Source organism: Alosa sapidissima, chromosome 2 (assembly GCF_018492685.1).
Source record: "Alosa sapidissima isolate fAloSap1 chromosome 2, fAloSap1.pri, whole genome shotgun sequence".
Classification (NCBI taxonomy): domain Eukaryota; kingdom Metazoa; phylum Chordata; class Actinopteri; order Clupeiformes; family Clupeidae; genus Alosa; species Alosa sapidissima.
The window spans coordinates 23,017,610-23,033,001 of NC_055958.1; the positions used below are offsets into that span (position 1 = coordinate 23,017,610).

A 15,392-nucleotide genomic window follows, 5' to 3' on the forward strand; every position below is an offset into this window, starting at 1 on the left:
TGAGCATACAAAATTAATGTGAAGGTGATGAAGGTGTTTTTGTATACAAATATCTGTATAATATATAATATTTTCCCCCAATGCACTGTACAAAATGTTGTATTCAGAATTACATTTAATTTAATTGTCTTTTCAACCTCAAAACACACGAAAATCCCACTTTATTCAGTTGATCAGTATTTACAGCATTCCAAAAAGTAGAAGTGCTACAAGTCCAAACAATAGCATGACAAAATTGACAAGGGCTAACATCATAAAACATAAAAATCAGACATGAATAATGTAAAAATCTATCAGAGCATCTATTGAAAGGAAAGTGCTTCTCCCCAGAAAAAGCTATAATACCAACACATTTAAATTATTACCTCAAAAATGTTGCATGTTTAACCAAACCAGTCACCCAACCAATCCAACATTTATACATTATTGTATCCTAAAATGTATAATGATCATTAGACAGACTTTTATCTAAAATGTACTGAAGTTAAAGATAAGGCAAATGCTTCCTTTCCCTGCAGAGATAAGGCACTACTTGGAGGTAACATTAAAGATGGACCAATGTAACACTTTTTCACATTCTTCGCCAAATACTCTCAAATATCTGCCTTCAAATTACGCACATTCCAGCTAATCTTAAAATCCACATTTCACATTAAGGTCCTAAAATGATGTACTTCACTCCAACTACAACTCAGTAGACATCAGCATTCATGTTGCAGACCTCTCCCCAATAACCACCATTTATGATGAACTCAGAAGGCTGCTGAGAACTGTGGGAAAAGTACACAAGGATTTAAGTGAACTGGACATTTGTTACAGGCAGTGAGTTCATATATTATATTATGTAGTAAGCACACATTGATGATGTCTTGTCCATTCATAATTTAATCATATCAATTAAAAGCATAGAGAACACTGAAGTAAGTATGACGTACCCTGAGGCTCAGCCTGTGTGGCAGGGTCTGCTTTATGTGCGCTCTCTGCATCAGCTGTGGGAATGGAACACTGTGTTAGTGATACTTACGCCAGAGGTTCGTTGATGCCTTGCATAGAATGTTCATGTTCAGAAGACCATAAAGTAGAGAATGAGATACAGCAATACAGACCTTCGGGTTTGAAGCAAAGCTTCTTCTTTTGGTAGGCAAAGTAACCGGAAGCTGCCCCAACAATCGCTACTCCAACTGCAGCCAGAATACCAGCAATTTTACCCGATCCAGTCTCTGAAATGCAACATAGTCTTTAGAGATCGAGCTTACAAACAGAAGTAGAGAATTTGTAAATAAAGATACACATTTCTATATGAACCCATGTATGCTATCAATCCACAAGGGGGTGGTATGGTGCTGTTAAGGGTCATAAAGTATACAGCTCAAGAATAATATTTCAGCAGGCGTATTTCAGTACACGTGATGGCATATTTTGTTTCCACAAAAAATGAGTTATAATAAATTAGTTGTATAAATGATAATATATTTAAGAAAGCAGCAACTAAATAATAGCAGAAAAACTCAACAGCTGAACAAATCACAATGAAGACAAATTTGGGCTAAACAAAAAAGCCAACCGTACAAACACTACATGACCCTAACACTTTTTAAATGATCGGTTCCATTATGTAACAGAGAATCAAACTGTTGTGAAGCAACGTCTGGATTTTTCCAGGTGAGTCACTTTAAAGGAGAATTCCGGTGTAATATTGACCTAAAGTGTGTTGAAACATGATACCGAGTGTGAACGTATAGCCCATCTCGTCTTGTCCCCTGCACTCCAAAAATCTGGCGCTAGTTAGTAGTTAGCTGATGCTACCAACAGCTTTTTCAATGGTGGTGCTTCGGCATCGGGCTAGCCATGCAAATAAATCACTGTTTTACACCATTTACGAGGCTCAATGTATCTCCACACTTCATTGGTAGACTTCCGAGGGCCGACATTTAAAACGAGACATTGAGAACTTTAAAAAAGCACTGGTAGTTACTTACAAGACGATTTATACAGACAGTATCTTCACAAAGTTTAGCGTTTGCAGCCATCTTGAATTTAGTCACGATAAGTCGAGCGACAAGTAAGAATGAACAGGTATGATAAGGGATCAGATTCCAAAAAATAATTCAGTGGAAATGCATTGATTCCAGTTGCTGCTACTGGAAGAATCATTGAAAAAGCTGTTGGTAGCATCGGCTAACTAGCGCCAGATTTTGGAGTGCAGGGGACAAGCAGAGATGGGCTATGAGACATACGTTCACACTCGGTATCATGTTTCAACACACTTTAGGTCAATATCACACCCGAATTCTCCTTTAAGGAACTTCATTAATATTAACTACATTAACATTAACTTTTGTTAACCACATCTGTAAATTTCAATTCCACGTGACTGACTGAAAGTCAACAAAACACATTTTGTCTCTGTAATAGCGGTTGTGGTCAGTGATTCAACACATGGCACTGAAGATATTTTACATAGCTTGGATGCTGTACATTTTGAGCATGCCAACTAAGATTCCACTAAAGTGAGGTATAACTGTAATATAACTAACTAAAGCCTTATCACCACACACAGAGAGAGTTTGGGGGGGACTCTGTTCTATATAATTCTGGTAGCCTACATACAGAACATCAATCATCGTATGGGCGAGTACCTATAGATTATATATATCCTTCAGCACATACTCAAAGAAGTCTTGCGCAAGACGCATAGCAATGCTCGGAGTACCAAAGCATGAGTCAGGGTGTTACAAAAACATGTCTCTTCTCATCATCAGTATACATTTGACATACTGTTCTACCCACACCTCAGATCTCCCAGAGTAGCTATATAAACAAATTAATTATTTGATTGACCATTTTTGATGACATGTGACTCGAGATGAAATAAAAATAATCAGTGGCACATTGCCACCCTCTGAGGCTCTCTTGTTCTGTATCGCTGTCGCACTATGCCCTCGGGGGCCATGCCCTTTCTACAGTTGAATAAGGAAACTAAACCTCAAAAACAAGACGGGCAAGATTCAGCCTGATCTTCCTACTACTGTGGTAGCATGAGATGATGGTTTTTCATAACCCTCAGAGAAAAAAAATCTTATACACATCAGAATCAAATAATGTCAAATCTAAGAGAACACTTAATGCCACAGGAACAGCTTCAAGGATGCATCCCTCTAACATCTGATGCTACTAGACAGGCTAAAGAAACTAAGCACAAATACAAAGACTTTCAAGTTCCTTATATTGGTAATAGTCCATTGGCAGAGGGCACTAATCAAACACAATGCAAAGCTGTGTTAATACACCTACAGTGCCTATAGAAAATCATCATACTCCTTTGAAATAGTTACTTTATTTGCCATATTTAAATGCCCCATTTAAAACATATCTTTTTCCAGTTTTATTATTTATATTCTTAACATCAAAATAATGGGAAAAAGGCAACAGTTCTGAAAATTAATAAAAAATGAAAAGCTAGAATAACAGGGTTGGAAAAGTCATCAACCCCCTGATTTAATACTTCATAGAGCTTCCTTTTGCTTTAATTACAGCCATCAATCTGTTTGGATATGTCTCTATTAGCTTTGCACACCTAGATTGGGGAATATTTGCCCATTCTTCCTTGCAGAATTGTCCAAGTTCAGTCAAATTCTGTGGGGAACGGCGATGGACTCATCCACAGATTTTCTATAGGATTTAAGTCAGGGCTCTGACTTGGCCACTCAAGGACATTCACCTTCCTATCCTTAAGCCACTGCTTTGTTCTTTTGGCAGTATGTTTAGGATCATTGTCGTGTTGGAAGGTGAACGACCTGCCCATCCTCAGCTGTCTAGCAGAGGGACGAGGCTTTTCCTCAATAATTTGGGTGCACTTGGCAGCATCCATTATCCCTTCTATCCTGGCCAATTGCCCAGTCCCCGCTGAAGAGAAACATCCCCACAACATAATGTTGCCCCCACCATGCTTCATAGTAGGCATCCACATGGTGGCAGGACATTCCAGATGTGTTTTTGCATAGTGCAGACGAGACTAAGATTGATCTTTTTGGACTGAACACAGCACACCACCCAAAACACAGCACAGCTAATTAAGTACAATACAGCTAAATTTGTAAATAAAACTGGAAAAATATATTTTTTAAATGGGTTTTGATTTCAGGCTGTATATATGACAAATAAAGTAACTATTTCAAAGGGGTATGACAATTTTCTATAGGCACTGTAGATACACTTATGGGGTGGGGGCTTGCGTTTCTTTAGAGATCCGCAGTCTTGGTTTGTAATATTAAGTGACACATACACGTAAAAGGGCAGGTGACGTTCCATAGCAATTATCAGCTGTCTGCAGAAGCAGAAATGGCATTGAATGGTTTTTGCAGGTTGTGCAAAAAAAAAACATGAAAGTGAATGGTATTACACCCACTCGATCGATTTGTTTGCTAATCTAAAAAATACATTGAGCATCGTCGAGAGGTTAAAGGGAATTGGATTGATGGTCGTGAGAGACTTTGCCGTCACTTCTCTATCTTCATCGTTTTAAACCTACCAATAGCATGCCAGGTGGATAAGTCAGTTTGTGATTGGTCCCGGCAAAATTGTAACGGAAGTAGCAGAGAAAGATGCACAGGTTTCCAGCCTGAGCTGCATTGCGAAAAAGAATCGCCGGCAGATCAGGCTCGGTTTACCCAGTCTAAGGATTTACTCTACCTTTGTCTTCAGCAGCTCCTACAGGAAATGAATAAAAGATCATTTCAAAAGATTAAAAAAGAACTGAAGATACAAATGAACATAAACATCTTGATATTGGTATGCCATGCCAATAACATACATACTGTATTTTAGATCCTAGATTTCTTAACAGATTGCCATTGTTTAGAAAGGAAGATGAAGGAATCTATGTTAATAGTTTTTGTTGTTGTCAGGCTTAAAGGCAAAACAGCCAGATGTATTTTTTCAAATAAACTAAATTGACTAAAGTAAATAATTAAATTGGAGACTACATGAAAATGACTAGTGCCTTGCTGACGATACTGTGTTAAAAATATAGACCTGAGCACAATATATTTTGTTTCCCTTACTCCGACAGCACTAGCCATCTTAATCACAAACAGCTCATACAGCCTGTCACATCTCTAATAGCCCTGGTAAAAGCTGATATGCATACTCCTAAATAGGATTTTGTAAATTGATTTTGGATTTTGTCACTACAATTACAGTTCATTGTGTGTGTGTGTGCGTGCGTGCGTGCGTGCATGCGTGTGCGGGTCAGTATGTTACTGAGCATGTTTAAGTGGTTCCAAGTGACATACCATCCGGGCCAGATGCAGCTCCAGCAGAGCGTGCTGCAATAAAGAGCCAGAGAGAGTTTGTCAAAACACAGCGCTGCTACTTTGTTCAGACAATATGGTGATTAGAGTTAGCACAGGAACATACAAATATAGTAACTAATATAGATGCATACAGATAGAATTGGTTAATGACTACCAAAAAGACTTGATGACAAATCAAGTTTCAGCGAGGCAAGCTCTGAACAGAAGGTTAACAAAGAGGAGTTAGTCATTTGCTTTTGGGCTAAATATTACTGTACCTCCTTTGCCCTCAACGGGACCTGAGTCAGCAGGGGGGTCATTGGCTTAGGAAGGACATAGCAAATATGCTCAATGAGTTATTTGAATATCAATCAGAACACATTCATTAGCTTCATGCCACACAGCTTTCGCATTTCGCTCCTATTATAGATCAGGGGAAATAGAGCTAAGAGTGAGAAGATTAGTGATATGCACAAGAACAATAATGGTGCTTTTGTGTTTCAAGCATCACATTTTGTTAACATGCTCTTCAGTTCTATAATTATAGACTTTCACAATTATAGCCTCAAGGTCAAGCCAAACAAACAGGCTGGTTTCTGTAACCAATTACACCAGCTGGTAGGGAAGCGGTTAACAGGGAAACAGACAGAACACCAGGAGACTAATGGGAAACAGAACAACAGGGACAGTTAAGGGTGGAAGTACCCTGCTGCAGAGACAATGAAAATGTTTCCACAGTCCAGCTCAAAAACACTTTTCAAAAGATAAGAGGACATTCTATGACATGTACAGAAGTGCCTGTAGATTTTCAGCCAATATTGTATGGGACATAATAGAATTCTAAGTGGTATTCTAGTATAACAGCATATACTTTGCCAATAGTTCTGACATCTAATCGACAGAATAGATTAACCTTTTCATTTAAAACTCAAAAAAGAAATCATTCCATCACTAGGGATAAAGAGCTAATGAAATGTACCTGGTTCAAAAGCATCACTTAGATCAAATCCACCTATTAAGGAAGAACAAAATATACACATTTGCATAAATGTAACATGGACAATGAGGGGACTACACCATTTTATTCAGTAATTTGTTGATGCATTTCTGTCTACCTTCAACAGGTTCCACTTCCTCCTTTGACACTGGAGCTTCTATTGCAACATCTGAGGACAAACATTGATATGCAAATTATATGAACATTAGTAACCGGTTGAGCATGTCTGATCATTTCTCATGACAATCTATGCAACATCACAGGGGTTATGAATTCCCAAAGATGTTCAATGCTCTGCATTTAACCTTTTTCCAACATTCAACATTCTTAAATGTGTCTGTTGAACCTACCGGTCTCCTCTGTGGCAGGGTCAGATCCACCTAACATTTACAAACACAAAATATTACACAGCATGAGTACAGTATAGTAGGCCTATAATATAATGACTGTGCAGCTAATTTTCACATTTTCACAAACACAAAAGAGTTCTGCTGCCACCTTCCACTGGGGCCTCCTCTTCTGACGGTGACGGTGCTTCAGTTGCCTCTGCGGTTGATAAAGAGAAACCGGTTAATATCTCCCAGGCACCCAGCGCATTCCTATTTTACAACATAATTAGCTTGGATTATGTGATTGAAATGCTGTATGTATTATGACTCATTTGTTAATGCAAGTTTGAACAAAGACACTCGGCTGTGACTTTGCAAGTCACTCAACTGAAATATATGTACCCACCTGGTGCAGTTTCATCAGCGGAGTCAGCTTCACCTGAAACCAGCATTAGAAGGGAACTCTTTGAATGACTGTCACCTATATTTTTCATATGTTCTTTTCATTTTTTGTCACACTACAGAGATCTTTTTGTAGTCTTCTCCTACCTTGTGTTCCCCCTTCTGCTTCTTCCTCGGCTGGTGGAACTACAGTTCCTTCTGAAAAAGTCAAGTAATTAATGCATAATGTCCTTTCATGAACAGCATGTTTGTTCAGTGTTTTGCCATACTGTACAATTTTAGAAGAAAAACAGACCTGGAACAGCTGTATCGCCTGTATCAGCTTCACCGGTCACAAAATGTACATAAAAAGGCAAATGCTTGAGTAAAGGTCTGTGACACCTTTGAGTTTCACATTTTTCTATGAAGCCTAAAAGCTGTACCTTCTGTGGGTGCCTCTTCACCCTCTGATGTTTCTGGTGCTGCTGCAGTTTCTAGAAAGGAATGGATAGTGGTAATAACAAAGAGGTGTACACTATGCTGCAGGTCGATGCAATAAATGTTTCAATAAATAGAGGGCCCCACACCATAGAGAAAAAAACAAAAAGATATACAAATATATATTATATATATATATATATATATATATATATATATATATAGCTCTGGAAAAAATTAAGAGACCACTGCAAATTTGAATATGACCGTCAACTCAATTGAATGTCACTCAACAACCGTAGGATGACATCATAAATATGTGCAGTGGTCTCTTATAATATACACATACAGTATATGTGACCCAATCTGTCAAGATGAGTCACAGTGACCCAAAATGATAGCTTGGTCAAAGTCATATCTTGAATTGTTGTCAAGATACAGCATTTTAATTGTGGCCTCCAGCCATCTTTTTCCAATTGAAAAACTGAGAAAATCGTGTTTGAATTTACAGGTTACAGGCAGGTAGAGGTAGGAATTGCCTTGCCTGGATGCCAGCTGAATTTAGCCCTGGCCACATTATTTGAGGTCGGGAAGTTTGGTCTGGACTTGTCTTGGACTCCTTTGTGGAGACACTATAGACCTCTGAAGATCGCCTACAAAAAGGAACCAAAGCTGCCATCTTTGCCCATATAATTAGATCCGGGTATTAATTGAAGCTAACTACCTATGGCAAGTTGCATTGTAAGTTAGCTCTGGGGTAGCAAAGATCAAAGTGTGCCGTCTTCACGTACCGAAGATCACAGTATCCACTTGATCCACTGGACAGATGAGCAACGGTGCCTCATCCATCACGTCATCTGAGCAGCTTAGGTTGATTTTGTTTGCAACAAAAACACTGTGGCTAGAAGCTAGACTAATGGCTTCTGACCCCATATGGAAAAATGCATATTTCCATGCGGTTTGGCTTTCATTTACACGAAAACGGACGTTTTATCACTGAAAACGATTATTTCTGAAAACTTCAGCCAAATAAGTGGACATGTGGGAAAACTCTGGTTTCACTTTCATCAAGGGAAAACAGCGTGTTTGCATTGTGACTTGTTGTTCCCTCTTTTGTTTGAAATCTCTGATTGGCCACCTGTTTGCTTGAGGGGTTTGCGACACCCTTCTCCACCATATTCCTAGCATTGGTGTGAACGAAATAATTTTTATTTTATATATCCGTATATATACGGATTTTATTTTATTTTATTTTGATATATCCGTTTTCCGAATAGGCTACCCTGCTACGTATTTTGTTGTCTTAGATTTTGCAATTGGGCATTGTACAAGACATTGACAGCGCAATAACTTTTTAAAAAGACAAGAAAACAATGTTAAGGCATTTGTGGAGAAGAAGAACGGTTCCGGTGTTCTTCCTACAGCTCGCATAAGCTTTTTTTGTTGCTCTGATTGGTTAGGTCTATCCAATTGAGTACAGACCCCCCGTGTCAGATCGGGTCACATATACAAGCAGCATCGTTATTACGGTCATAAAAACTAAAACAACAAAAGAAGAAATAATCCCATATGTTCTATTTAGCTGAAATTATGGTCGAGTCATTTAGTACACAGACACATGAAGCAATACATTCAACCAGAGTACTGTTACAGTACTGACCTTCTACTGCAGCCTCTTCCTCTACTGCAGCCTCTTCCTCTGCTGGAGATCCTGTGGCTGTTTCTGTTTAAAGTTGAAATGGTGGTTATTGTGCCAATTTAACATATTGAGAATATTTTTTTCTAATTATATCATGGTTCGAAAGAATTACAAATGATATAAAGATACTTTCAGTATCTTCTTTGACTTCTGAACCTAAAAACAAATGTATATATAAAAGAAAATGACTATGAAACTGTGAAACCAAAGTTACGTAGACCTACTCAATAAAGATGATCTGTTATGGAATTCTACTACTGCTGCATTCAGTTAGTGAGAAGTTGGGTTATAGCACACATAAACAAATATCAAATCTGTAGAGAGGGCCCTAAAGAAGATAAGGGCATCACCTTGACTAAACGTAATTGTTCATAGGTATAACACAGAATACACAATGCACAAACAAGACCAGTACATCAGGATTGTGTTCAACAAATGTGCATGCCTTGCCTTCTATCTCCACTGAGACAGAAAATGAGTTAAGACATGGGCACCAGAACTCAATCTAAGTTTTTGTGACAAGTTGGGGCATTTCCAAGGATATCAACTCCACCATGAAAATAAAATATCTACACGTGAGCTCATCAAGAACAAACATGTTTGGGGCCCAAGTCTGGAGCACAGCCACTGAATTGGCAAGCATTTGTTTTGAATCGGTGCTGGTTTTGTGTAGTGGTTCAGATTCCACTTGGGTTATTGCTGTTATCTAAACCACTGGTTCTTAACTGGTCTAGCTTTGGGACCCACAATTAGCCATTCATTTAGTCGCGACCCATATGTTTTAGCGTTCAAGCCAGTGGATACGGTGAGCTACATAAGACATGCAAAGTGCCTGTAGGGCTACTTGTTTGGAACATGCTGATGTTTGGCATTACATTTGTGAAGTCTTCAACTCCTGTCACGTCATCTTTCAAAGACCTCGACGGGTTTGTCTTTGACAGGGGTGCTTAGTTTCCATGTGGCATTTTGGTTTTTATGGTTTCATGCTCTCATGTGCTAACAATTCACTGCACACCACACACTGGAGTTTCTGTCCCATTTTGTCCTCAATTTAAGTGAATCCATATCTTACTTCAAATATTCCCGTCACATTAACATTGTCCATGGCAACGACTGACATGAATAAAGTCGATCAAAATAAAGGTCCAATATTAGATCTGATAAAGTAGCACTTAAAAGGGGCGGGGTTTTTTTACCCACAAGCTCCGCAACCCACCCGGTCGTTTCTAGAAAAGTTAGCAACGACGTTGCTCAACCACCATGGTACGACGCAACTTGCGACCAAACAACGACATTGTTACACCTGTTTCCAGAAAGCATCGTAGGCTACCCGTGTCGCAATTCGCTACCTCCGACGTTTGAACACTGTAGTTCCAAAAAGGTTGTTGATGATGCAGTGATACATATCATTGGTGGAAACAGTGGTGTAATACCCCACCCCCTAGAAATGTTCCGTCACAGCCTATGTCGACATTTTTCTAATCTAAACCGAGCGATTAATGCTGGCATTGTCATTGCCATCAGCCAAAACCTAAACCTATTGCAAGTATATAAAACAGTTAAAGCAACACCAAAGAACTTTTCCTCTGTCGCACACACTATTTCTTTATCCAGCACCGGCTTTGCAAATAACAATGTCCACAGACAAGGTAGAATATGTTGCATGATTTTATTTTATTTAAGTACGATGTATTGCGACATCAGATGCAAGTCAAATTTGTAGTTTCTCATGTCTCATTCCATCGAACTACAGATCCGCTACCCGATCCGGCAAACTTACATAGTGCGGTTATAGCTGATAGAAGGCCGCGAAGTGAATGCAGAAAGTGCCGTTCACCCTGTTACGAGTTGATGAACAACTGAAATGATTTTGGAAACATTATTTTAAGGTACAAAAAAACTCTTTGGTGTTGCTTTAACTTAAGCCGACCAAAATGAGTCATTATTTGTGTTAAATATCTATGTTGGAAAAAATATATAGCCTGGACGAATTTCTGGGTATCGCACACTTTATCAACGGTCTCGTGGCTTATGGCTTCTACACACAGTTGCATTCCGTCAACGCATGCCGGTGCAGCAATAGCTGAACTTCTCAACCGATGCGACGGGAGAAACGCGACGCAACAGACCCACAATTCAGTTCAGCAACAGATGACGTAAGCCCATGTAAAGTGAATGGGATGCGTCTCCAGCACTGCAACGCACGCAGCTGTGTGTAGAGGCCGTTACAGAATGGGATGCGTCTCCAGCACTGCAACGCACGCAGTCAGCTTTACATGGGCTTATGTCATCCGTTGCCGAACTGCATTGTGGGTCCGTTGCGTTGCGTTTCTCCCGTTGCTCGCGTTGAGAAGTTCAGCTGTTGCTGCACCGACAGACGGCACCGGCCAATCAAGCCAATCGACGGACGGCACCAACCAATCAAAGTACGGTTATACTTCAAGTCATTCGCATAGCTACCGTCGGGAACACCCACTGGCATGCGTTGACGGAACGCAGCTGTGTGTAGGAGCCGTTAACGGTACCGCATCGGTGCACTGCGCACTCGGCCGGAGTTCGCATCCTATCTCTTCTTTTCACCTCTGAGTAAGAGTAGGCCTACGAGACACAACAATAGGTTTTGACCATACATATAGTTACTCTACATCGAGAGACCAAGACATCAGTCAAAAACAATTGAATCTACGTGTCACACAGTTCACCTGCAGTTAGCGAGAAGCAAGAGGACAATCTCACATCATAAGAAAATCGAACCTACAACGCTGGGATAACAAGTCACCTGCTTTAGCCACTACACCATTTATCACTGTACTGATTTAAAGAGTCTGTGAAGATTATAATTACTAGCCTATCAAAAAGCAAGGCAATACTCGAATTACATAAATATTTATATATAGCAAGAATGAGCCAAGTATGGGAGTCAGTCTCTTAATCAAAATTAAGCTACAGGATAGATCAATCATTAAGTCACGAGATAAACATCCACTTCGTAATTTTTCATAATTTTTCGTTTTCGTAATAGTTAGGCAGTTGAAAGGCAGTTGAAAAATGTGATTTAGTTTAATTGTGTGGTTACAACCATTGAGCTTTAACAACATAGTTTGTGTGCAAGCAGTTCATTGTTTAACTATGCTCAGACCCACCCAGAAGAAACTAAACTCTGTTCAGGTACATCAACTGATTCCATGGCTAATTATTCTTTATTCTAAAAAATAGCTATATTAAGCAATGTTCTGATATATATTAAATTCCCCATTGCTGAGATGAGGGTTCAATTCAAATGAACAAAAAAAAAAAAAGTATACGAAACAGGACTGACAAGTGAAAAGCACTGTATAACTGGGCTTATATGACTCACTCAGCTAACAAATACAATGTTTGAAGGAGCCTTATACTTCAGTGAAACCAACCTGCTGCATATACCTCACCATTCCACACTGCAAATACCTAAAGAACATGAAATGTAAGATCCTCAAGTTTTCTAGACAATGGCATACAGGAGACTGACCACATTAGAAGATTATGTGTGCATGCAGCAACAGCAAAGCATTCTGATCTTATAGTCTGTTTATTTTCATTCTATAATAGCTCAATTTATAAAATGTCCTAATCAACCACAAAACTAAAAAAAAAAAGAGCGCCTGACTAACAACCCCTTAACGACTTATCTATCATCTACAACATACCTTCATCTGGTGCAGCCGCGTCCTCTGGGACAGACTCTGTTGGCGAACCTTAGATAGTAAAATAAATCTATATTAATGTTGCTGTAATGACTCACCCACACGCTGTCATTGAGCCATGAATCTTGCTGTAGAACAAAATATCAGAATTTAAAAGTACTGAGTTGATTTAACATTCAGTCCAATACAAACCTATATGTACTGAAACTGACTGTGATATCCCCATGTATGAATTTCATTGTGAACTCTCAATCAGACATACTGTACACATAACAAATAAAACATGGCCAGCTTGCCCATGTTACTAACTTGATGAATAAATAAGACAAATAGACATGGTTACAGTACCATCAACCAAATAGCAAGATACTACTCAAAGTCAACTTAAGACCAACCTTCTTCAGGAGGGACTGCTTCCTCAGGAGTTGAATCTGTTGGCAATGCTTTAAGCATAAGGACATATTAACATAATGGTACTTACATACAAATATTCACTAAAGAAAGAATGTAGACATGGAGAAAAAATGGTTTTGGTTGATGTTATATGCTCATTTTCATTCTGCATCAACTTACCTTCTGCCTCTGCTACATCCTCTGAAACATCTCCCTCTGGACAGACAAAGTTGGATAACAAAACATGGTCAAAGCAAACCAGAATAATAACATCAAATTCACTTCTTTAGACATGTACAATTAAGCAATGTATGGAGCTTGATAGCATGTATGTTTTTCCACTGAGACAGGTTTGGTCATGTAAGCTACATGGGTGACAGTTAAAAGCTTTGTCAGAACATTGTGTACCCTGGTTCATTTACATTGTTTCACAGGGGGGAAGTGGCTTATCTATAGAAAGTGTACATGTGTTAAATCTTTGTAGGTGATTATGTAATCCTTGCTCCATATTCACTTCACATTATGTTGGTTGACCCCTGACATTGCCATTAAATGTAATCCACTTGAGATACTGTTCTCCAGGGCTATTTTCCGCTCTTCTGTTTGAACGTACAGTATATGATAGACGTTCCCGATCACTTCAAGCTGTAATCTATGATGTAACATTGCATACTCGTCACTAACTGCTGTGGTGTTGTTGGGCATGGCGCTTTCATTACCAGAATGACCTTTACCTCTACCTACAGATTCTCTGTACCTATGCATTTTCCAAACCAGTACTCTGTTTTGCCCTGGCAGCATATAATGTCACTGTTTACAGTTGGCAAATATATACACATGAACAGAGGAGGCCAACATCACACCTCAGACAAGGTGCATCAGAGGCAAAACCAGTACATTTCATTTCCAAATCAGTCCAAGAAAACATAAGAGTTTCAATTTATTTACCATATCCATGATCAATCTCCTAAGGACTGAATCCAAAACATCCCTTTCTTTCATAATTCTAAGTTCACTCTAAAGGGTGGGGTCTGCAGCAGGAGTAGGATTGGATTTCTGACTGCACCCTGTCCATTCTCTCACTCAGTGAATGAATGGGACAACTATAACCAAAATAGGCCAATAAATGAAAGATTGATGCATGCTTGCCAATCTGTTGAATTTCCACTAGACTTCACTAATACACAGTCAATGACTTAGGCCTACCCTGTTAGAATAAAGGTAGGTAGATAGATAGATAGATAGATAGATACTTTATTGATCCCCAAGGGGAAATTCAAGACTATAGCAAACTGGGTAGTGAGACAAAGCAAGTGAGGAGAATATACGAAACATCTATAGAATGTTTCAGTCAGAGTGTGACAGAGTCCATACAACATAAACAAAGCTGCTATTATCAAAGAAAATGTAGTTATGTTTTAAATATGATCAAAGGACAGGGTGTTTAACGAGCTTAATGTTGCGGTTTCTGCATAGAACAGGTTTGTCGCATTTTGGATTTGAATGGTTTCACCCCCCTGGACATTGTGTTCTAGAGGGTAAAGAACAACGTGATGCTATGATGGTCAAAGAAAGGTAGACTATCAATTAGAACATCAATCTTAAGTGTTGCTCGTCTTGTCTTGCTATTCTTTGTGATACCTTTGTTGTATTTTTTTTTAAAGTTTTTACCTATCCCCACATCCAGATTTGATATCCTTAATCCTGAAGTAGGCTTACCTTCCGATTTCACTCCCGTAACAAGAGTTGCAAGCAAGAAAATCCACAAGTATGACATCATCGTGGCTTATTAAAATAAAACCGATAAACGTTTCTATAACTGCAGAGCTTTGTTCTAAGCTGTCAATAATTTGCGCTTCTCCAACGTGTGCTCACAACACTGTCTAGTCTATGACTAGCCTACCGCACTCTTTTGTTTGAACATTAGTGAGAAACTTTCTTGGGTGTTTCCCTGCCCCGCCAGCCAAACGTATGACTGACTTGTTCGGGGTCCAATTGCACGTAAGGAGTTTTCCTAAGTTTTTTTTACAAGAGATGCTAATGCTCGCCAGACATAGGTGTGTTTTCCAATGAAGCGCCAACAGGCATGGTTTTCAACCGCAAGCTGTCTGACGTCACTGTTGCACGCAACTTAATGGGATTTAATTCATCGCACTTATAAGGCCTCTCTTGTCTTAG

The 15,392-nt window shown here is 39.2% G+C and overlaps 1 protein-coding gene across 4 annotated transcripts; it reads right to left on the reverse strand.

Moving 5' to 3' along the window:
- Nucleotides 1-144: 144 nt before the first annotated feature.
- si:ch211-39i22.1 (skin secretory protein xP2) lies at nucleotides 145-15,254 on the reverse strand. 4 transcript variants are annotated; one of them, XM_042077920.1, is made up of 19 exons: nucleotides 14,934-15,251; nucleotides 13,395-13,430; nucleotides 13,217-13,264; nucleotides 12,825-12,872; nucleotides 9,100-9,162; nucleotides 7,446-7,495; nucleotides 7,318-7,351; nucleotides 7,170-7,220; nucleotides 7,027-7,059; nucleotides 6,790-6,837; nucleotides 6,642-6,671; nucleotides 6,410-6,460; nucleotides 6,274-6,306; nucleotides 5,573-5,617; nucleotides 5,295-5,327; nucleotides 4,693-4,710; nucleotides 1,107-1,220; nucleotides 936-989; nucleotides 145-770 (listed from the first exon to the last, which is right to left on the reverse strand). In XM_042077920.1, the coding sequence occupies exons 1-19, from the start codon at nucleotides 14,992-14,994 to the stop codon at nucleotides 742-744; spliced, it is 879 nt and encodes a 292-aa protein (XP_041933854.1). In that variant the 5' UTR covers nucleotides 14,995-15,251; the 3' UTR covers nucleotides 145-741. The 4 variants fall into 4 exon arrangements, with proteins under 4 accessions (XP_041933854.1, XP_041933884.1, XP_041933874.1 ...); XM_042077950.1 differs by lacking the exon at nucleotides 7,318-7,351 and having other exon boundaries at nucleotides 7,445-7,497; nucleotides 9,120-9,162; nucleotides 14,934-15,254; XM_042077940.1 differs by lacking the exon at nucleotides 5,573-5,617 and having other exon boundaries at nucleotides 14,934-15,253.
- Between the last annotated feature and the right edge of the window lie 138 nt (nucleotides 15,255-15,392).

What these genes read in the sequence shown, in the direction of transcription:
- si:ch211-39i22.1 (XM_042077920.1), bottom strand. Translation starts at nt 14,994, where the DNA reads ATGATGTCATACTTGTGGATTTTCTTGCTTGCAACTCTTGTTACGGGA. An exon ending in CGCTGATGAAACTGCACCAG is followed by an intron (nt 6,838 to 7,026) that starts GTGGGTACATAT and finishes TATCAACCGCAG; the next exon opens with AGGCAACTGAAGCACCGTCA. An exon ending in AGAGGAGGCCCCAGTGGAAG is followed by an intron (nt 6,672 to 6,789) that starts GTGGCAGCAGAA and finishes TGTAAATGTTAG; the next exon opens with GTGGATCTGACCCTGCCACA.